Source organism: Caloenas nicobarica, chromosome 16, assembly GCF_036013445.1.
Source record: "Caloenas nicobarica isolate bCalNic1 chromosome 16, bCalNic1.hap1, whole genome shotgun sequence".
NCBI lineage: Eukaryota > Metazoa > Chordata > Aves > Columbiformes > Columbidae > Caloenas > Caloenas nicobarica.
The window spans coordinates 5,991,568-6,013,441 of record NC_088260.1 but is presented as its reverse complement, the minus strand read 5'-3'; the positions used below and the strand labels follow the sequence as shown (position 1 = coordinate 6,013,441).

Here is a 21,874-nt window from a genome sequence, read left to right as displayed (position 1 = left end):
TGCTGTCCTCATGGTCCAGGAAGAAATACCAGACATCAGGTTGCTGCCATTGTTAGCTTTACCTCCTGGCACTGCTCCTGGCAGAATCAGCAGCAGCAGCTCTGCAGGGCCCAGGATTTCAAAGCAGGACATTCAGGATCTTCAGGCTCCAATTTCAGCCCAGCCCAAGCAACCTCAAGCTACACAAGTTTGCCTCAACGTGAAGCAGTGGGGTGAGCAGGATGAATACAAAGGCAATTCCTGCTTCCCCCAGTACCTGCCCCAACCCCCCTCCAGGAGCAGCGTCCAGCTCCAGGGACCCCAGGAAGGTTCCTCAGCACCAGGAGACGCATTTCTTCTGCCCTGGATTGCCCTAAACCAGCACAGCCCTCTTAAAGAGGAGGTGTTCAGGTCACCTTTATGGTTTTGTGCTGCTTCAGCCTCCTGGGCTGTGCAGGGAGACCCAGGGCAGCGCTACTCTGAAAGATCTTCCCCCTCATCAGAGTGGACAAGAAAGCAGCTTCCTGGGATTTCCAGGAGAGCAGCTTCAGATGCTGGTGCACCAGCAAAGAGCTCAGCACCAGCCCTGCTGCTGCATTTCACCAGCTCCACATATTCCCACAGACAAGCTGCTGGTTGTCACAGCTGTGCCAGTCTGCCTGAGAGAAAAGCGGTTTTCGGACCAGAGTGAACCTCATTGATCTGCTCTTGCTGCAGGGCTCCTGGTGAGTAGTGACTCCACATACACCTAAACGTCCTTTTGCTTCTGAATCCTTCCTGACTGGTCAGAGCTCTTGGCTCTGAGTACACAGAGATGGACATTTTCTGTGTGGAACTGTAACTTTTGGTTTAAAAAGTGTCTTTGTGACAGTGTGTAATGAGCATTTATGTTCACTGTTATGTTACAGCAATGTAATGGAATTCATTTAGCTATAGTTGAGTGGTTTAAAGCTATAAAAAAAGAGCCTAAAAGATGCAAGCAAACTCTCAAACCACAGCAGCCCTATGGCAGCAGAAATTCAGGGAGGTGTGAGCGCTGGTTTCATCCTACAGGCTCCATTCTGGTCCTGGCCAGGAGTGTGACCAGGAACAGTTTCTCATCAAGACTTTGCTTGCGTTGACACCTGGGATGAGAAAAGGAAGGGGTCATTAAATGGAGCACAAATGTTCTGTCCTCGAGGTGTCCTGTCTGTGGGAAGAGAGGTGGTGTTGTCACTGGGTAGTTACACGCTGCACCTCTCTGGTCTGTAAGAAAAACCAGGAACTTCAGAGCTCACGGCCAGGGCCCTCGCTAGAACACAGCTGTGCTCTCCACAGGGGCTGAGCACGAGAAGAAAGCACAAATTATGTTCCCGGGGCTGAGCTGAGGCCTTACCACTGTCAGTTGTCCATTTTTGGCTTTAAAGACCTGAGGCTCCTGCCCGACAGCAAACACCATCGTCCCTTCCTTCCCAGAGCCAATGCGAAACTGAAGGCTGCAAATACAGGCACAATTACTCATTCGGTGCTTTCCTCGCAATAGGCTTTACTCTAAGCCCCCTTTATTTCTGTTCCCTTGGCAAATCTTGTTAGATTAGAAGGTCAGAGCCCTCCAGCTTAGGTAAATTTCCTAAACAATTGCATTATAGCACCCAACCCAGAAGGTTTGATGAATGGAGCAGGCCTGCCTCATCCAGGCATTTGAATTTTCCTGGTGCAATTAAGCGTTAGAAGATAAGCAGATCTGACCTGGAGAAAACCACTGAACACGCAGAATCTAATTAACAACTGAAACACAAAGGCCAGAGAGAAAAGCTGGAGCAGAAGCACAGGTTTCATGTGCCAGTTTCAATTCACGCAGAGATTTGAGAGACGGACTGCATCCACCTGCCATTAGCTTGGTGGTGTGACTGGGAAGGTTCCTCTGCTCAGCAATCACATTTCGGGGGGAGGAATGTTTATCCTGAAGTGACCCCAGGCTCAGCCCAGCTTTCCTCAGGGCTGGTGCTAAAGAGATCTGCTGTGAAATCACTAAAACCACAACCTCACCCTCAGGTCACATTGGCAGAAGCCTAAAAAAAGTGGGTTTGAAACTACAGTCACCTATAATTAAGTTTGGGTTTTAGGCAGCTGGGTCACGGGCAGCCCTTGGAGCCGAGCAGCACACCCAGCGAGGTGCAAGCACAGGGAAGCAGGTCTCGTTAGCCTGGGAAATAGGCTGGAATGATTTTTGATATATTTTCTTGTTCCAGTGCATCCCATCTTGTTTCCCCTGTGCCGATGAAGCTGTGAAAACCGCGCTAGTGCACCAGACCTAAGCAGCTTAGGGCACTGTCTGCTGGGATGATGTTAATAATGTTGACCTAGGTAGTCCAGGCCTAAAAGCTTTTGAAGTGGGGTCTTCCCTGAAACACAGCCTGCACGATCCCACCCATCCAGTTTCCTTCCTCACCTTCCCTGCACAACCTTCACAAGGTTTTGCTTGTTGGCCAGCACGCAGAGTTTAGTGACTGTCTCAAAGACGTGCTCACACTGAAGTATCACATCTCCCTAGAAATAAAAATAAGAGGAATAGTCACCTGGCATTGCCCCGGCGCATAAACCATGCGGCAGTTGTGCATTCAGAGAAGCGAACGCTGTGCAGAAGGGACCGAGAACTACACAGCAGTTACAACAGTCATGTACAAGTTTTTTTTGTTAAACATCCTTTCCAGGGACTATTTACAATTTATAGCAACTTTGTCCATAAAAAAAGGAAAGGGAAAGCTTTCATGGTGAGACAAGAAGAGGTTTAACCAATTACAGAATTAGTAAACATCAGTATTTGTGTAATCCCAGTATTTTATAGGAAAATATTAGAATTGTCAGCTACCTTCTAAGCACCAGCTCACAGTAGCTACATTACTATTTTCTACCTTCTGTTTGTTGTCCTCAGGAACATGAATGACAACAATCCCATCGCTCAAGTTACTGGTGGAAATACCTTCAAAAGAAATCCAAGAATTAGAGGAAAAACTCCCAGACAGTTCCACAGCACCGTTATCACCTTCCCAGCACTTGGGTGCTGTTCTCCGGCCCTGACTTGTTTTACAGAAAAAGTCTTGTTCCTGCAGGGGGGCTCTGCACCTCACAAATGTGAGGAAAGGATATTTTCCTGCTTAGAGCAAAATGCATCAAAGCTACCACTTTGAAGAATTAATCTAAGCTTTCAAAATACCTTCTGAAGATCACTTTATCTGCATCCACTTCTCTGTAACACATTTCCAACAGTGGTTATTTAAACACGGTGTATTAGTTGTTTGCTCCATACCTTTCCACATTACCTTACTTTTAGTAAGGGAGGAGGGAGAAAGTCTATATCCCACCCCCAGACTGTAGTTCAGACAATGGCAGGAATAAAAAAAATACCTAAAAAATGGGATAGGAAAGTTGTTTGAGTTTGTTTTCTCCCCTCTATTTCAGCAGAATGTGATGTCCTCCTGCATTTAAGCATTGCAAACAACTGTGTCCTCTCGCTCATAATTTATACTTCGACACACAGACCCTTTATCCATCCCTCAGGAAAAAGTGTTCTCAGGCAGATCATCACTTCAAATAGCTTTGAAAGACCAAGTTTCAGAAGTTCATCTTCCCACCTCCAGGGTCACTGGCAGAAAGAAGAGTCCCACCATTACCTTTCAGCGTGGCGTAGTCTATTTTCTGCTTGATCTTGGCCATTTCCACCACATACGCTGAAGATTGGGTCAGAACGAGCAGCCGGTCTCGTGCTTTGAACCCGTTCCTGTCATATTTTATCACGGGGGTCACATACTGAAAACAACAAGTTGGTATCAGCATTTCTCACTCGCGCAGGGTCCTGTGCTGGGAGCAGTTCAGCAGGAGCAGCAGATCCCAGCTCACAACACCTGCCGCAACCTCTGCTTATCATCATCTGCATTTTTTTTTTATACTTGGAAGTTCAGCTGGCAGAATCATGCTTTGAGAAAGATGTTTTACCTGTGCCCTCCATGCCATAACCAAGGGAAGGGCAGTGTGCATACCTACACTTCCACCCATTACAGCCCAAATAGGGTTAATGATGCTTTTTAAGCTTTTATTAAAAGGATTAAAAGGACTCTTCTCAGTGACAACCAACAGTAAGACAAGGGGTAATGGGTTCAGGCTGGAACACAAGAGGTTCCACTTAAATTTGAGAAGAAACTTCTTCTCAGTGAGGGTGACAGACACTGGCCCAGGCTGCCCAGGGAGGTTGTGGAGTCTCCTCCTCTGCAGACATTCCAACCCGCCTGTGTAACCTCATCTGGGTGTTACTGCTCCAGCCGGGGGATTGGACTGGATGAGCTTTCGAGGTCCCTTCCAGTCCCTGACATTCTGTGATTATTAAATAATTTTTGCCTAGGTGTGTTTGGAAACTTATCTCCAATTTAAAAGCAAGGAAATAAACTCGCTATGCTGCTATTCAGCAGCCTGCCCTTTGTGACCGACCAGCCCCAGGACTCCAGTGGAACTGGTCTGAGGGCTGCTGAGCTCCCCCTGTCCTTCCCTTACCTTGATCTTCTCACCGTGGATGAGCTGCAGCACTTTGGGGTTTATATCGTTCTCTTCTGAGGAGCAAACCAGAAAGATAAACTGAGTGTAAACGACAAACAGCCACCACTCCCACCAGTAAGCTGCATTAATTATCTTCATCCCGTTAGTCCTCATCCCCTTGGTACCCCCACTTCTAAACCGAGGCTGTTCCTAAGGTTCACAGCTCTCCTTCCCAGCAGCTCCAGTCCCCGCAGCCGGCGATGCTGCGCTGCAACACCCCCGCTCCCAGCACGGCCGGGGGGTCCTGACCCCTCCCAGCCCACAGGGAACTTCGCTCGGGTTTACAGCGCTCTGCCCCAAAAGGGATTCCCAGTACCCCCAGTTTGAGAGCAACGTCTAGCAGATCGGTCACCACGTTCAGTGTCACTAGACACGACAGGGTGAGAACTCAAATGGTGGGGCCCAAACGCAGCGGGTGACGCTGCCCCTGTCAGATGGGAATTTGTCTTAGAAACTGAGTCTGTTTTGTCAGAGTTTTCCTGAGCGAGGAGCATGCGGCTGGGTCTGTCAGGGGTTTGTTGTGTACTCACTCAGCCGTGTGTCCAGAAAAGGCTGGTTTATGCTCTGCGCGTAGCCCTCCTTCTTCCCTCGGAAAACGGCACTTGCTACCACTTTTTGCTCTAACTGTTTGGAGAAGGAACAGTCTTTACCATCTTAGAGTTTCTCCATCAGTCACATCGGCAGATGAAACATTGGCCCTGCACAACATCATCCTTTCCCTCATGCAGGATCTACCTGACTCACGCTGCATTTCTACCAACATCTTTAGGTTATTCCTGTATCACACCAAATAAAGGGTTAGTAAGGACTAAAAAGTCCTGCAGATTTTTCTTATTTATGGATCTTTTCTAATTATATGAAGTGCAGTTTTAATGCCATAAGATAAAGACCCGCGTGCCTGCAGAACTGCACTGGACATCGCAAGGGCCACCAAACAAACACTGGATTCCGGGCTCAGGAGCGTTTGCTCCGTGGGGGGAGTGCTGGCCCCTCAGAAGGTGCAGCCTGTGTTTTGGGCACTTCAGAGAGCAGATATTGCACGTGCACAGCGTGTTTTAACTTGCACATTCGCCTTCCGCATATTAGTTACCTGCACTCTCCTCTCAGCAGTAACACCCCGGCAGTATTTCCTTACTAGGTTCCTAATGCAGATTTTCTGTAGCATCTCAGATGTCTACATAAAAGAAAAAAAAAAAAAGAGTTGCGCAAACAGCTCTTGCTGCAGTCCTAACAAATACGCTGTTTTTAACATCGCAGCTCCATTTGAGTTCAAAGTGTCATGGGATTAATTTCCTTTTTAATAGAGCTCATTAGTTTATTTTTTTCTTGTCAGTGCATCTTCCTTTCTATCAAAACAAAAAGCACAGAGCTCCCTCCTTTCCCTTGGAAACTTCAGCAACAGTGCCATTCCTCCCACTCCCACCCTTGCCCAAACACAGAGAAACCAGGTTCCAGGATCAGAACAGATTATTTCAGTGGGAAGGACCTAAAACGATCATCTAGTCCAACTGCCTGACCGATTCCGGGCTGGCCAAAAGTCAAAGCACGTTGTTAAGGGCATTGCAGAGGATCTCAGGGTCTCCCGAAGGCTCTGCCATCACGGCCAAACACAGGACAAGCCGGCAGATCACCGCGCTTCTCCTGCACGAAGCGTGCACACAAGCAGCACAGGACAGAAGGCGCCGTCACCGCGCCCCAAGGCCGCGGCCACCCTCACCTCTTCCAGGATGGAAGGAGGCCGGAGCCAGCTCTTGTCCAAGACGTTTTTTGGAACGTGGTCTCTGAGCTTCATGAGGTAGTTGTACTGCACGAGCCGCACAAATTCAATGTTCTCTGCACAAAGGGGTCTCTTCCGATTGATGAAGCCGTTTATAAATCTACAGAACACATTCAAACCAGAACTTGCGTGTTACATGTTCAGAAATCAATAGAAACAAAAGGTAAGTCACGGAAAGCACGCAACAGGCTGACAGATCACCGATATTAGCTCGGGTATATTGCCACCTGTGTTACAGCAATGGAAATCTTAAGCTCTATAGTATTCCAAACATTAACATTTTTTTTTCTAAGTTCTTTTGATCAAAATACAGTGCTTTGGAGTTAAAAAGGAAGATCAGCCCTACTTCTGAAGCAGCATTCAGGAGCTGTGTTTAAGTGTGTGGAGAAGGATCACGTGTGAAGAGGACAGGCTCACAAAGAATTCATTTGGAGATCCCTTGTACTGATGTAAACCAGCAGAGCAACAGAAACCAGGGCTACTCAGAGAACTCCTAAAGAGGTGACAGACATTTCTGGTCAACCTCATCCAGCAACTGTCCTCCTAACTACAGTGACAGCTTTGAAACGGGTGTGAAGGAGCTGGTTTTGACTCGCTGTACTGTCAGCCCTCTGACTTGTCCAGAGGCCACCACCGGGCTGGACCCACCCCGTCCCCAGGACCACCACCCAGCCGTAGTTACTTCCTGATGATCTGAACTGCCCACGTCCTCCTCTTGGCCTCCTTCCGCGCCAGCGCTCCTCGCCAACACGCCTCCAGCTTGATAGCTGCAAGAGTTCATCAGGCCCTCGTGTTAGTATGGGAGGTGCTGTGCCACACCGTCCTTTAAATTCACATCGCAGAGGTCAGAACTGCCTCTTTTGCAGCTCTTCCCACCAGCTGATCTTTACAGCAAGAAGTTTAGAACGTTTTCTTCTCCGTCACAACTGGTTGAGATCTGGCACCACCCGCACTACTCAATATCAAGGCAACGCCAGCCCTTGTCACCGTTCAGCCTGCCGCTGCCCCCTGCACGCCACGAGCAGCACGTCTCAGGTGCTGGCCTTTGAGCACACAGCATTATTTATCAGCGTGTCCACCGTGACAAGAAGAGGGTTCGTTTCCCCAGCGGTTAACGAGCGATCCCTCAGCAGCGCAGCACAGGCCCGCGCGCACAGCAGAGGGTGCTGCGCCGCGCACGCCCGCGCGAGGCCGAGAGCGGCACGAGCTGTGAGGAGCTGAACAGCAAAGGCACCTCTGCCAATGCCCCTCATGCCACTGTCACCTGCACCTGAGCCCAACAGCCACAGCCCCACGGGGAAGCTGCCAGTGCTACCTGCAGCAACATGGATTCCTGACCTCCCAAAGCTGGAAAGCGCAGCCCTAAGAAAAGAATCCTCGATTCCAGAGCCCGTACCCGCTTCTCTCTTCTTCTGGTACTCTCTCCTCCCAAGGCATCCTTTATATTTGGCCTGTAGTCTTGAAACTGGCAAAAAAAGCAGAGACGTTGCTGGTATCTACAGGATGGCAGCGTTCACGAGCTGTGCCCCCAGCAATCGGACACACTAGGACGAGACGGAGGAATCCCAGTCCCAAGGGAAAGGTACTTAGTGCATCTAGACATGGACTAACAGTTACTGGCAGGACTGGGGAGCTCTGAAGGAGATGCTTATCCAGAACTCAAACAATATAGCTAGTGATTTCTCCTCACCCTAGAAAAAGATTCCCAGGTTTTCCTTGGACTCTGCAGAGCTGTGCAGACCAGGGGTCTCAGCTCTCACCATGGTGCATCTGCTACATAAACCTGGAGCCCAGAAACACCGTTCACCCAGTTTATATACAGCAAAAGGGAACTGGATCCATACCCAACAGGTGCTTTCTGTATTCAAATGCATCTTCAGTAGCGAACAGAGTCTTTGGGAACCGAATGAATATTTTGGTTCTGAAAAAGAGACCATGAACAGCTTATTCACAGCGAGCCGTTGTTTCAGCTGCACTAACCAGGCTCAGAGTCCTCCAGAGACCACCCAGTTCACATGCACAAGCAAGAGCCAAGCTAAAGGGATCTGTTCACACCACCACGTCTCGCAGCTCTGCCGGAAGGGCCACACAGTGGCTTGCAGTCACAGACAATACAGAGGATCAAACACAGCAAGCACCGTCCAGCTGAGATCACAGCCAGAGAAAGGATATTTACCTTCCCAATTTGTATTCCTCAGGCTTGTAACCAATATGCTTGACGAGCCTCTCCACACCTTCAGCTGCTGGCCCATGCCAGTGTGGCCAGGTAGCTGGACAGAGGGATTTGTATCTGAAACATCAACAAGACATCAACACAAATCACTTGATGCTTGAGGAACCCCTTCTGAAACTCCTCCCCCTCGATTCCTACTGCTTTATTCAAGGCAAAAGATGCCACAGCAGATCAAAATGCATACAGATAAAAGGCACACAACGGTTATCTGTGAGGCAGAAGAGTGTCTGCTGACACCTCCACATCTGTCGCTGGGACCTGACATTTACACAAACCTTGCTCTCAGACCCTCGTGGGAGGGCAGATTTACCTGGCTAAAGGGCAAAACAGTTCCACCTACCTTTGCAAGAAGAGTTCGTATTTCCGCCGGTACGCAAAGCCGGCTCGTCTCACCCGCAAGTGCTCCATCAGGCCCAGGTATTTCACCTGATGTCGGATCAGATAATCATCAAACTTCCCTGTAGCAAGCACACACATTCGCTGCTAAATAGTGTCCATATAAGCTCCCTCACTTGTCCACATATTGGGACAAATAAGGAAGGAATAAAATCCACAGTTACCCAAGGTGACAACTGCTGCTAGCTTAACTAATGTTTATATATATATAAATATATATACACACACATTAATATGTATACACAGCATATATATATGCTGTACGTAGCTACAAGCTAAAGTCTCTTGCACTTCCTTTATCTCAACTGTGTTTCCAGTCCCTCGCCTTACCAGGCTCCTTGTTCTCGTTTGGTTTAATGCACCGGACATACGAAGGCTCCTTGGACATCAGGATTTCTATCAGACTCGTCAGGCTGTTTTTGAACTGGGTTGCAACCTAAGATGACATTGAAAGAACTTTCTTAGCTTTGGAACTCATCACTGCAGTAACTGAAACCAACTCATTCCCTGCACCCATCTGAAGTGAAAGGCTGATGACCGTGTTAGTGCCACCGAGCTTTTGAAGCACAGTCAGTCACCAGTTACCTGGACAGAGCACTCAGCTGGAATATTTGAACCCCTGCCATGCAGCTGGACGCGCAAGGCAGCCCTTCAGAAACGAACCACTGCTGGATGCCTGGCACGGGGCTCATTTTAGTAGGACACATTAATTACAACATTAAGGTCTGTTACTGCTAGCTGCAGTCTCAGCAACGTCACTGTTCAACTACCAGGAACCTTGCAAGGGTGTCACACCAGCAAAAAAAATCCACTGAATTCAGGATTAAGGACAGGAGCGGTGGTTAAATCAAGACGTAGGATGCTGAGTTTATATTCAAAGTTAAGACTAAAGATGAAACTCACAGTCTCTGGTCTCCTCCTGTTGTCTAGTTCTGATAGTAAAAAGCAGTCTCTAATGATGCCATTTTTAGAGTTGCACAGCACCTGAAACAAAGTGAAAAGCTGCCATATTCAGCAGCCAGGCCATTCCTACTGTGGTGCTTCTAAGCTTGAGCAGCACAGCTATAAGGACACGCATATAGGTGCCTAAAGAACATTGTTAAGGAGAAATATTTGTTCTTGTTTGCTAGAGATTAAATACATCTTCTGCAAAACATTTCTGCTTCAAGCAAGGTATCTTAAGAGAACAGCATCCCTTTTTTGCTCTTACCTCTTTCAGGTTTCTGTACAGTAGATCATTATTCTTTTCTAGAAATCCTGGAGAAAAAAAAAAAAGGGGCTTAATTCTTTTGGAGTCTACACACTTTAGCACAAAATCTGGACACTTAAATCCTAGAAATTCTCACTGCATTCACAGTTAAGACTTCCAAGTAACAGTAGCTTCAGAGGGCAGGTATTTTGTAATTATCTTTACATTAAGTTATTATCTACCACATTGGCTTAAAAGCTCAGGTAGCTTCCAGACACACTCACCGACAGCACAGTAAGTGACTTCTCCTGCATAGTGAAGGAGACGGAAATCCACCCAGTCGATGGATTTCCGTGTTTTCTGGTCTGCAAGCTTGCGACTGGAGGGGAAAAACACAAAACACAACACAACATACCAAGAGAAAAAGCAGCAAACAGACTTTCTCACCTTGTAGAAAGTCACCTGCACAAAAAGCAGCTGTAGGACAGCTGGAAATCTAACGTTTGTTCCTATTGATGTGGCACTGATTATACAGTTATGGCCCATAATCGAGTTATCACCTCTGTCCATTCTGAACAGCTGGCAGCAGAGAATGGGAGTCAGCGACCAGAAACTCCTCAGAATATCCGTGACCTATTCGTTGCCATTTGGCAATGATCACCCTTCTCAGAAGTATCAAGATTTCCTCCTGTAACATCCATTTAAATACATTCTCGCTGCCTACATGAGAAGATCACCAGCTTCCTTAATTTCGAAGTGAAACTGGGGTGGGGGGGAGGAATTTTTGAAATATTTTGCCCTAGAGCAAGAAACTAAATACAAAGGAGAACCCAAAATCTTCAGGAATAGCAGGTAAATTTAGAAAGCATGGACTCCTGGGGGGTGGGGGTGAGAAGAACAACTTAACAGTTTAACTTTCAGCTTTATAAGCAGCCACTGACAGCAGAGTTGTGTGTCACAACAGCACATTAGTACATCAAAGTTTCCTTCCAAGAGTATCGCCAAGTACAGATCCCATTTAAGCAGCTCTAGCACTTCTATTTAAAGCTTTTAATCAGGCAGAACATTAAGGCACATTGTGGTGACAAGGAACTTGGCTACAAATCTTCTACTTGGCTGTGACGAACTTCAAAGATGTAGAAACGGTGACAATTCAGCAGCGCGACTCTGAATTGATGGCTTGTCAAAGCCCTTCGGTAGCTCCTGTGGGGAACTGCCAGAACAGCCCCGCACCAACGTGCTCACCTGCCACCAAAACTGAACCCGAAAAGACTAGAGAGTACTGACCAAAATGCCACTCGTCTGAGCAGGAGCACGTTTCTTCCCTCTTCATACCCAAACCTCACGCATATCAAGATGGACTCTTGAAAAATATCCCTGTACCCCTCCCAGCCTGGGGCATCAGGCTCCTCTTTACAACATTTTCAGCCTTTCCCAGAGTCAGTGAGGGACAAAGCCACCAATAGCCAAAGCCATTGAACCTTCATAAACCAAAATCATGAGCCAAAGCCACCTAATCTTTAGTCCCCAATTGTAGTGTGGAATGAAACCAGACTCAAAGAGCAGCACCACACTAGTAAAGAGACAGAAATCCTCCCGTCCCCCTGTACTCCAGGTCATACCCTACCAGCGTAGCACATCACAGCATTAGACAGTGGATGGGCTGCTTGATTTTCTTTGGTACAAAGTAGAAATTGCTCCCTCCCCAATACTCTGTTACAGGTAAGAGATGGAAATAGTTTCCTCTGTGATAGGATACAGAGCATAAATGCATACGTCACGAAGTGGGCATGATCTCCTACTTTCTCCTCCAGCTTTTCCAAGAAGCTCAAATCGGTCGCTTCACCGGGTCGTAAGCATTCTTCATCCTGGAACAGCAGACACCAGATCAAACACTGCTCTAAAAAGACAGTTCCCTCCTTGCTGATATTTAGTGCAATGGATGTCTGGCTTTGGGTGGCTGCGGAGAAGCACTCCTGGTATTCTGCTGTCTCCCTGCTTCTTCTCGGAAGGATCCCGAGTTCCTGTTGCTGACCGTAGCCAGCTGGGTCACTGTGTGCAGCTTCTTCCTACACCTCAGCATCTCCAGGCAAAAAGTGGAGAGAATGGCCCAGATCTGTCTTCTCAAGCTCTAGCAGCAGCATGCTGCCTTTAAAACCCACAACTCTAGCAAGTGGGTCATCTACCTTAATCTTCTGGGCCTTTGTTTACAAGGTCTATTTGTCTACATTCTGAATAATGCACACCCAGCACATAATTGAAGGAAAAATATGATTATGGACCATCACAGTAGGGCACAGGTAGGCATTTTAATTTAAGTAGCAGAAGCTCTGTTGTTACCAGAATGGAGATGATTCCTTTATGCTTCTGCTCAACCAAGTCACAGATGATCTTGTTGTTAAAATATGGAATTGGTTCCCACTGGAAGAGGAAAAAAAAGAAGACCAATTTTAGAGGAAGTTCTTTTCTTTGCCTATGTGAAAAACGCAAGCTCAAAAAATAAAAAAGCAGGACGTCTTCTTCATTGATGATCAAAAGTGTTCAGTGTCATAATAGTTCAAAGAAAAAAGGGTGGGGGAAAAATAATAAGTTACCTCTATTCCTTCCAGTTCATATTCCTCCTGCTCTGCTTTCAAGGTCATCTCAATCAACAGCTGCTGGAGCTTCTCATTGCAGTAATTAATGCAGAACTGCTCAAAGCTTCAGAGTGGTTAAATGAGCATTAGTTTTTTTATTTATTTCATGGACAGTTTTACTTCTCCCACAACTACTACCATTTTCCAGCCAACCAGCCCACTGTTGTACACACCCAGCCCACGGATTCCTCCCACGCTGTCGTACCAGTGGCTCCAGACCAAGCTAAAGCTTTCCCCCAGGGGTTCCGCTGACCCCGAGCACTCGGACTTTGCAGTCACCTAAAGTTTGCCTTGCCAGGATAAGACTACACTCGAGAAGCCACGTAGGACTCCAGCACACGCCTGCATCAGCCTAAGGACAGACCATCCCACGCCTCAGGAGCTGCTGTCACCTGTTTGTGTCCAGCACTTCAAAACCGTAGATATCCAGCAGGCCAATAACTGTTTTCCGAGTTGAATCCTGTTAAAGACACAATTGCTCTGTAACTGCTGCTTTAGCTCATGCTTTTCTTCCCTGCACGATTCATGTTGTTTCTTCCACCTAGATTTGAAACTTTCTCTTTGACAGCTCCATGTCACATGCCAATGGAGTAGCCACTTTAAAGCAGGTAATGAACTTGTAAAACTATTTAACGAACCACCTTCCACACCTAACTGAACAGTTTCCAGCTCAGTGCTGTGGGATTCCCCTACATCAATTATCAAGCATCCAAACTATTTGGTGATGAGAGCTGTAGGGCACCACTGGAGAAACTCTGCTCAGCATGGCAGGAGCACACAGTATCTGGGAGGACACTAGACAAGAAACCAACCTTGTTGGCAAGGGAGCCATTAATTTTGTTGACTAGCCAAGTGAAAGTTCGTCCATAAATTGCCTTTGCTACTGCATCCCGAGCGTAGAATGCCAGATCCACGTTCAGCGGGCTCAGGACCTAAAAAATACATAAAGGTATGCCAGAAATGATAAACAACACAGAAGATCAGAACAAACTTCTGCAAACTTCTTCAGCCAGAAACCAGCAGGATTGTGATACTACATCTTGGAAAGTGCCAATTTAGACAAACAGGGAGAAGTATTCTGACTTCCTTTTAGTTTTATTTTACTAAACTTGGTACAAAATGCTCAAAGAACAGTTTTTACCAGTGCTTTTCTCTGTTTATGTACCCCAGGTACCCAAGAAGCACTCTAGGAACTGAACAAAAGGGAATGGTTTGGCTCAAATACAGGGCTGCCTGCAAATGCCTCTTCCTGGCTTTATAACAGTTACCACCTTGTTCAGCAGTAAAACTCTAACACTAGGAATGTGGTTTAGTTTAATGTCTCAGGCTAGAAGACAAAGGTGATACGGAAGAGGAGAGAGCCAGCGAGAGCTGTTTTTACTGTAACGCTGCTGGGAACAGAGCTCCTCATCTGTCACCAGCAGCAGCTAGGGTGGCTCTTGGCTGCGTGGGGTTACACAGGACTACTCGATACCTCTTCAGATCTGGCTTCGATCTTCCGATGGGTCAGAGCTTCCTGCAGAATGGACAAGTGCACACCCAGGAGCTGCAGAAAAAGAAATACTTGCACTCAGAGTACGGCCAGCAGGAGGCTGTTTAAATAAGCAGTGTTGTGTGATCAGTAGGCTGTAACCCCCCCCACTCCATTCCCATTAATTCCACGGGGACACCAGCCTTGGTAGATCTCAGTTATATTTATTTTTGAGCAAAAATAAGTAAGGAAGTTTCAGAGAGATGTGCTACAGAGAAAAGGGACTCTACAATTCAAGATGGTTTATAACAAGAGCTGGGTATTTATACAGCAATCCTTCTGCTTTTAGGAACAGATATTTTTGTCTTTAAGAGGAAAACCCAGCAAGGTTAAGGCTTCCTTCATAGCACTGGAAATACTGACACTATCTCAGAAGAGATACCTTTGAAATCCATTTGATCTGCGTGCCATCGCGAATGATGGCATGGCCATTGCTGTCTTCTTCAAACTGAATGTTCCCGAGGTGCAGGACGCTAGCAACAATTCCAAAGAGATGCTAATAACAAGAGGTATACCATTAGAAAACAGGTTCCCACGGCTCCATGGGATGGTACTAATCTTTCTTACGCAGGCCAATAAACAGAATATTGGCCACATTGAAGGAGGCAAGTCAGACAACCTGCTTCAGAGATACTCTACCACCAGTTGCCATCACGCTGTACCCAGTGACAGAGCTCTTCACCCACTCGCTCCCTCAATCACCCCAAAATTATGTCCTATTCCATCCTTAACACCTCTCCCAAGCAAGACTGCTTCCAGCACTTCTAAGGAAAGAGAGCAGCACACTCCTTAAGTACATTCCCTTTGGTAGGCTCGGTTTCTTTCAACATGCATACCTCCAGATCTTTTTCAGTAAAGTCGATGATAGAAAAAGCTTTGCGGACTATTTTCCAGTCATTCTTGTCATTAATAGAAAACACTTTGGCACATCGACCCTACACAGTAAAAGAAAGATGAATTAGTACAATTTGTTGGCAAAGCACTTTTATTATCAGCAACAAACATAGCATACTACTGGGCATACTGCTTTTCATTCCCGATTTCCTCAGCCTGCACAGGTGCAGTCTGCAACTAGCAAGTTTATTTCACTTCTGCTAATCCTGAAAGTGGCTTGTTTGATCAGACCTTTCAGCCTATACTTAAAGATTCAGGCAACTTAAAACTTTGAGCTTGGATAGCGATTGCCATAAAATGGCCAAGTTTTGTGAAGAGCTTGAGCTTGCAGCCATCTTCCATTTTTATGATAATAATACCTTCTGCCCAAGTCTTCCTTACTTAGTGCGCAAGGAAAGCTGCATTTGCAGTAACTACAGTTTGAGATGTAAGATACAGAGAGAGGGACAAGCTCTCACCGACCTGGATGAGATACGCGTACTTCTGGGGGTTGCGCTCCAGCCCAAGCCAGCAAAGAAGATCCCTGTCTCCACCCTCTAATAACTGGTAGAAAATATGGAAATTCCTTTCTCCATGGTTTTGGTGGACAACTCTGGATTTCTCAATTAGGTAGCTGAGGATGTGCCCTCCCACTGGAGCTCCCTGGCAGAACAAAGCAACCAGATCAACACCAACAGATATAAATAACATCACTGTGACGGCTGTTCCTCTGCATCTAGGAACAAGGAGCAGTGCCAGAAGCACATTTCTGCTGTTACTCATCTGCCATCTTGTGTTTAAAAGTTAATATCCAACAATGGTGCAAGCTGTGGCTAAAGAGTTTGTTGTCCTAGTGTAACTTGTGCTTTACAACAATCTATATTAGCTTTCTACTGAGTGCTGGCAGTATTGCCAGTAATACAGGAAGCTTCCAGGATGCATAACCAGTCACTTTACTCGCAAAATGCAATGCCTGTAAGAATAGGGTCAGAAATCAGCAGTGTAAGTCGTAATAAATCCTGTGCTGCCTGGTAAGTGTCCAAGAGGTTTGCTGATACAGCTTGTTTTAAAAGCAGTCCATTAAGTTTGTTCTCACCTTAAAATCAAATTGAATATCCATGTATTTCCCAAATCTACTTGAGTTGTCATTCCGCAGAGTTTTTGCATTTCCAAAAGCCTGTGGGCAAAGAGGCGGATTAAATCCCTTGTCATCTTACCGAGAACCTGACACCCACGATGGGGTAAAGTTCCAGTAACTAAGACTTGCTGCATCAGCTGAGTCCTCTTACTGAATTTAGTGGAATTAAAGAAAAACAAACTAATGTGTTTCCCTAGTTTAATGTGGAATTCAGCTAAACAAATTATCGCTCTTTCTTATATGACCTATAACTGAAGCCACACAGAACTGTCGTCTGGTCCATTTACCTTGTACTGCCAGGTTTCAGCTATCCTCCACCATAAAACCCAAGTTTAAATTTCTAAACAGTAAGTAAATATTGAATCCCAAGCCTTCTTTCAGAGGTTGTGGTGCCAAGAGGCCAAATGTATGTTGTTATTATATATGTTGCATATGCAGGCGCAAAATCATGTAAAACGGGAGGCCATTCCTGGGTGCAGGTGTGTAGATTTGCAGGAAAGTTTTGTGCAGGGAGGCCATCAATGCCAATTCTTCTGCATTTTGTACCATTATTAAGTTTTTACCTCCAGAACAGGATTGGAAAGTAGCAAACGATCGCGGACGATCTGCAGCTGCTCTGTAGTTGGACAGGTTACTGCGTAATACTGCAAGATCTTCTTGGATGCTTCAGTCTTCCCAGCGCCGCTCTCCCCAGAGATGAGGATGAAATGGTTGTTGTACTCGCTGCACATCACCCGGTAGGCATTGTCAGCTATGGCATATCTGAACGAGGATCCCAAGAAGCGTTCAGAGGAGAAGCATCCATTAGAAGTAGCAATATGAGGCAGAATATCAAAGGTTTTTCCGAATTACTTACTCCTTGTCTAACTTTATAAATATTGTACATGATCATAGAATCATAGAAATGAGGAGAACACACTGAGTACTAGTCTGGACAGTTATCTTCCAGATAACTCTTCCCCTACAGTTTCCCAACATGACTTGAGCAATTATTTTGTTCCCTTTTTCTTCTCACAGTCAACTAGAAGACAAACACATCCTTTCCTACAGGAAGATAAGAACATCAGCATTCACCAGACCTAGTAACTGTGGATACACATCCTTGTTGCTGCTACACAGCATTACAGAGAAAATCCAGTTTATTGACATGAACTGAAAGGGTTCTACTTACAGATGTGGTGGCAGTTCAAAAAAGTTGACCCCTCGATAAAGCTGCATCTGTGTCACTGTGTAGATGTCCAGCTCTTTGTAAGGGTTGACAGACACAAGAAGAGTACCAATATATGTCTGCAGGGAGAAAGAATGGGAAACCTGCTCCATCACTACAATGATACGCACGCATATATATACATGCAGCACATTTGGAGACATTTCATCTGCCACAGGCTACACGAGTCCACACAACAAGCACTCACATAGATGAGATTCTCTTGGTATCGCTTGCGAAGGTTGTTCAGGAAAGCAGCCTCACTGGTGTGGGAGTCCAGAAGCACAAAGTCCTGCACCCCGACCCTGTCCCGGGCTATCAGAGCCCCTTCCATGTTTGCATCAGTGTTCTCTTCCACTTCTTCTTTCTACAACACAAAGGTTTATTCAAACAGATTTAGGAGAGAGCAGATAGGGACCCTAAGGGGCAGCTAGGTCCTTCCCCATGCCCCAGGGCCAAATCAGCCTTTCACAGGTAATGCCAGCAGATTATTTATTATCCCAGCTGTTATTAACACCTTCCCCAATGATGGCAATTTCATACCATGCAAGTTTGCAGTCCAACTTTTTATTTTTTAATTTCAGTCAAGATACTCAAGACTCATTCCTGTGATCAGAAAGGAAGATCAAGGCTTGCAGGCAGCCCTCGCTAACATAATAGATGTTTGAGACAAATCTAACTCCAGAGATGTAGTTGTGATCTGGGACACTCCATTAACTCCATCTAGACAAAGCAGTTGCAAGCACAAAGTTAGGAGTTAACAGTAGAAGACACCAGGCAAATTGTTAGTTCCTAACCCCACCTGCAACTACTTTATACAGATTAAACTACAAAAACAGAGGAAAGGCTGCATTTGACTCAACCTTTAGGGAAAAAAATATTAATCCTACAGCACTACTCTGTATAATGCTGCTTCATCATTCCGAGTGCCTTCCGGAGCGGACCGAAGGCGGCTGTCGGGGCTGGGCAGCAGATGTCCCCATTCAGCAGTGACAGACCCGGACAGGGAGGCCACCGAGCTGATTAATCAAACAGCAATCTGGAGAAACAGTTAAACTTTCCCCAGCGCGCACACACCACCTCTTTCTCCAGAGGCTGAAAGACGCAAAGAGGATGTCACCGACAAAACGTAATTATTTTGCACACTCCACTTCCCATTTTTGATAATGGAAGTTGACCTTATACTGAAAATACGCACTGCTGAGGATCAAGCTCTTGTTTCCCAGACTATAAGAATAAATTGTATGCTTTTTACCTCATTAAATCAAGCTGATAATTTAATGCTACCAAATCAACAAACAGGATATTCTTTATTCTATAGTAATAAGTGTGCCATAGTGGTGTTTTCAGCGTTTCTTTCTACACAGTTCAGATAAAAATTCCTACCCTAATGCATAAAGCTCTTATGATAGAAATGAAATTAATGCATTTCGAGCAGCTTACCTTGTTAAGGCCCCGGGACTCTGCAAACGAGGGGAGAGAACCTGGCTGAGCAGGCACCGGCTGGACACACACGGCAGCTGCTCAGCCCCAGGGACGCGCACACAGCTCAGCACCTTCGCTATTCCCACACTGCCCCGCGTGACATCGGGTTTTTTACACTGTGCTGCTCCACTGCTCAAGAAGATTGTGTGCAAGGTTTTGAGCAAGCATTAAAAGGACAGTGATGGCCTGTTTATGCAATGCCACATCACTTTTTCTCTCCTTTTTTTCTTTTTTTTTTTTTTTCTTCTAAGCAGAAGCTCTGCAAGTTGTAAGTTGGCACAATGCAAAGTGTTTCTGCTAAGCTGTGGCAAACCCTGACTCTGAAGGCAGGCTCCAGTGACAGAGAATTAAAACCAATCAAACCTATGAAGCCAGAGCTGTTTTCAAACTTGACCGTGCCTTACCAGGTAGGAGATGTCTTTGAATTGAATTGCAAATCCATTTTTAAAGTGGAGGCTTTGGCCTGGCTGCAGGAGCAACCATCAGGATACCGACCTGGCTCACAGGGCAGCTGCTCAGAGTCAGCAACCTCAGTACCAGAGTCTTTCTCGACTATTGTTTTCTTCCACCTGTCAGTTATTTCAAGTTATTTCTGACAGTCTGAGTAACAAATCACTTGATTTTTCTCCCAGGGTAAAGCAGTTTTTTTGCAGAATTACTACAATCAAAGAGAATACACGAATAGCTTCGCCTTCAAAATGTACACACAGTATTAATCGAAATAATAATGCTCAGAAACCCACCTTCTTCTACAGATACCCTGGGCCAGGCCAAACAAAGAATTTAAACCGAAAGCTTTGATATTGACCTAAGGCAGTGTAGAACTCAATCCATAACACAGTCTAAACCATCTCCCCATATTTTTCCCTCAAACAGTTGATACTCATTTTTTCCACCCCAGTTTGGTCACCCCAAGGTGACCTGACAAGGCTCGAGTTTGTCATTTTATGATAAACAACTTGAGGTGGATTTGTATTTCTGAGAAAGCACTCAGGACAAGCTGGGCAAGAGACTTTTCCTTTCTCTCCATGCCTTGAGGCATGAAAGGATAAGCCTGAAACCACAGTGGCCATCTACCTGATCAGGTTTCCTTAACCTAATTTTCTCACTCGTATGTTAATTGGTAAGCGACACTGCTCCCCACTAGACAAAAATCCCAAACTCTTTTCTGGGCTACTTTGTGCTCAGATTTTCTCAGTATTTTGCTGTTGCTGAGGTGTGGCAACTTTGTTTTAATCACAGTACCATTTATCGCCCTGTTCCCCACCTGGTTTCTGGAAGTTCAGTACAAGTTGTGTGTTTACCTCGTATCAGCACCAGTACGAGATGCCCTCCGAGCACTCACAGTGCACATTACCCCAGCAAGACACTGCTCTTTTTAAAGGATTATTTTCCTTTCCTCATCATTTAACAGTCAGGAGATTTCTTTCTTGCCTACTGAGACACAAGCTCTACCAGAAAATCTCCCCCTCGCTACAATGAGGGCTTTTTCTTTTCCCACAGGGATTTGTCTGTCAACACTGAAACTACAAGGAACTATGTCGGCTCACAACACAAATTCATGAGACGTGAAAAAGGGCTAACACAAGGTCAGGAGCAACAGGCAAAGTTTGTACCGGTTTGTAACAAACAAACAAGACCTGGCAAGGAACAGTTAGAAAACAACTTCAAGAAAAAAAAACCCACAACATGAAAAAACAAACATACAAAAACTTTGCAAAATTATTACTTATCTTTGCCAGAGACTCAGAACTTCATTTTTCAACAGGCTCCAAAGTTAATTGTTGCCATTTCTTTGGTTTGACGCCACAGAACAGATTAATGTACAGGGGAAGAGGAAGATCAGTTATAATGCCACTGCTATTTTGGAAACACCAGAAAAACCCAAACCAGCCCATGCTAGGTGTACAAATAGAGAGAGGTGAGAGCCCCAGGTGGGCACAATCCCACCCAATGTATCTGTCAAGTAGCCTCTTACCCACCCGGTCAGACACCCTTATCTGTAGTAAAACACCACGCAAGCCCCAGACTCTGGGTTTACCAGGGCCACCAATTCCCACCGTAACAGCAGAAAAACCTTCTCACGGATCCTCCGCACACCCCCCCAACCCATCCCAACCTGCCAGAGATGCTGGATTTCCTTACCACCGCCCTATCAGTTCAGAAGTGGTTTTATTTCGCACACGCCTCCTGCTTTACCTGCATCCCTGGCCGCTGCGTGCCATGTCCCGTCACCTCCTTCTCCAACCCACGCTTCTCCAGCAAGAGTTAACGGGGCTGAAGTGAAGGCCCAGTGACACCAAGTATCATGTGTCCGGTTCGCTGCCTCCCTCCTTGGGCAGGGATGCTCACATCCTCCTGTAATGAATTATCTAACACGCTGTCAGCACTCCAGCTGCGATGAGGTTTATGCCGACAGCGCTGCCTGGTGAGATTTTAAGATCTCACCAAAAGGCTGAAGCCTGAGGACGAAGCGATGGCCTCCAGCCTTTTAGATGGGGAATTTGAGCAAATCCAGGCACAGAATACATCACCCATGAAGGGGCTCCTCACCCCCTTCCCGCAGCTCCCGGTTTGGCTCCCCACTAGAGGTCACTGCAAAACCCGTTTTAATTTACAAGTTGAAGTTTCCACAGATTACCCCGTTTTCCACATGCAACAGCCAGTTTCTCCCCAGGAAAATGACTTTTCAGGTTGAACTCGGGCTGCTGCCAACCCCCGGATGATGCCAAAGACAATGACATATTTTCCCATGATTGCTGCTCCGCACAAACAATTGCCAACAGAATAAAACCTCTCCATTTGGGCAGTCTGTGACCCACGAGCAGCAGCAAGAGACCTCTCGGTTCTGTTCAACCATC

General features: G+C 46.1%; 1 protein-coding gene across 1 annotated transcript; it reads right to left on the bottom strand.

Annotated features, from left to right (window-relative positions):
• Positions 1 to 1,079: 1,079 nt before the first annotated feature.
• Positions 1,080 to 21,668, bottom strand: MYO1H (myosin IH). Its single transcript, XM_065646295.1, is given in 32 exon segments — positions 1,080 to 1,103; positions 1,355 to 1,454; positions 2,411 to 2,508; positions 2,874 to 2,941; positions 3,633 to 3,768; positions 4,507 to 4,562; positions 5,079 to 5,172; positions 5,639 to 5,722; positions 6,266 to 6,425; positions 7,008 to 7,092; positions 7,722 to 7,790; positions 8,170 to 8,246; positions 8,502 to 8,615; positions 8,899 to 9,016; positions 9,285 to 9,390; positions 9,858 to 9,938; positions 10,165 to 10,211; positions 10,428 to 10,522; positions 11,920 to 12,011; positions 12,484 to 12,564; positions 12,738 to 12,843; positions 13,172 to 13,239; positions 13,592 to 13,711; positions 14,254 to 14,325; positions 14,693 to 14,806; positions 15,147 to 15,245; positions 15,667 to 15,846; positions 16,280 to 16,360; positions 16,885 to 17,083; positions 17,493 to 17,608; positions 17,737 to 17,895; positions 21,648 to 21,668. Coding segments are annotated over 32 exon segments (3,120 nt in total).
• Positions 21,669 to 21,874: the final 206 nt, after the last annotated feature.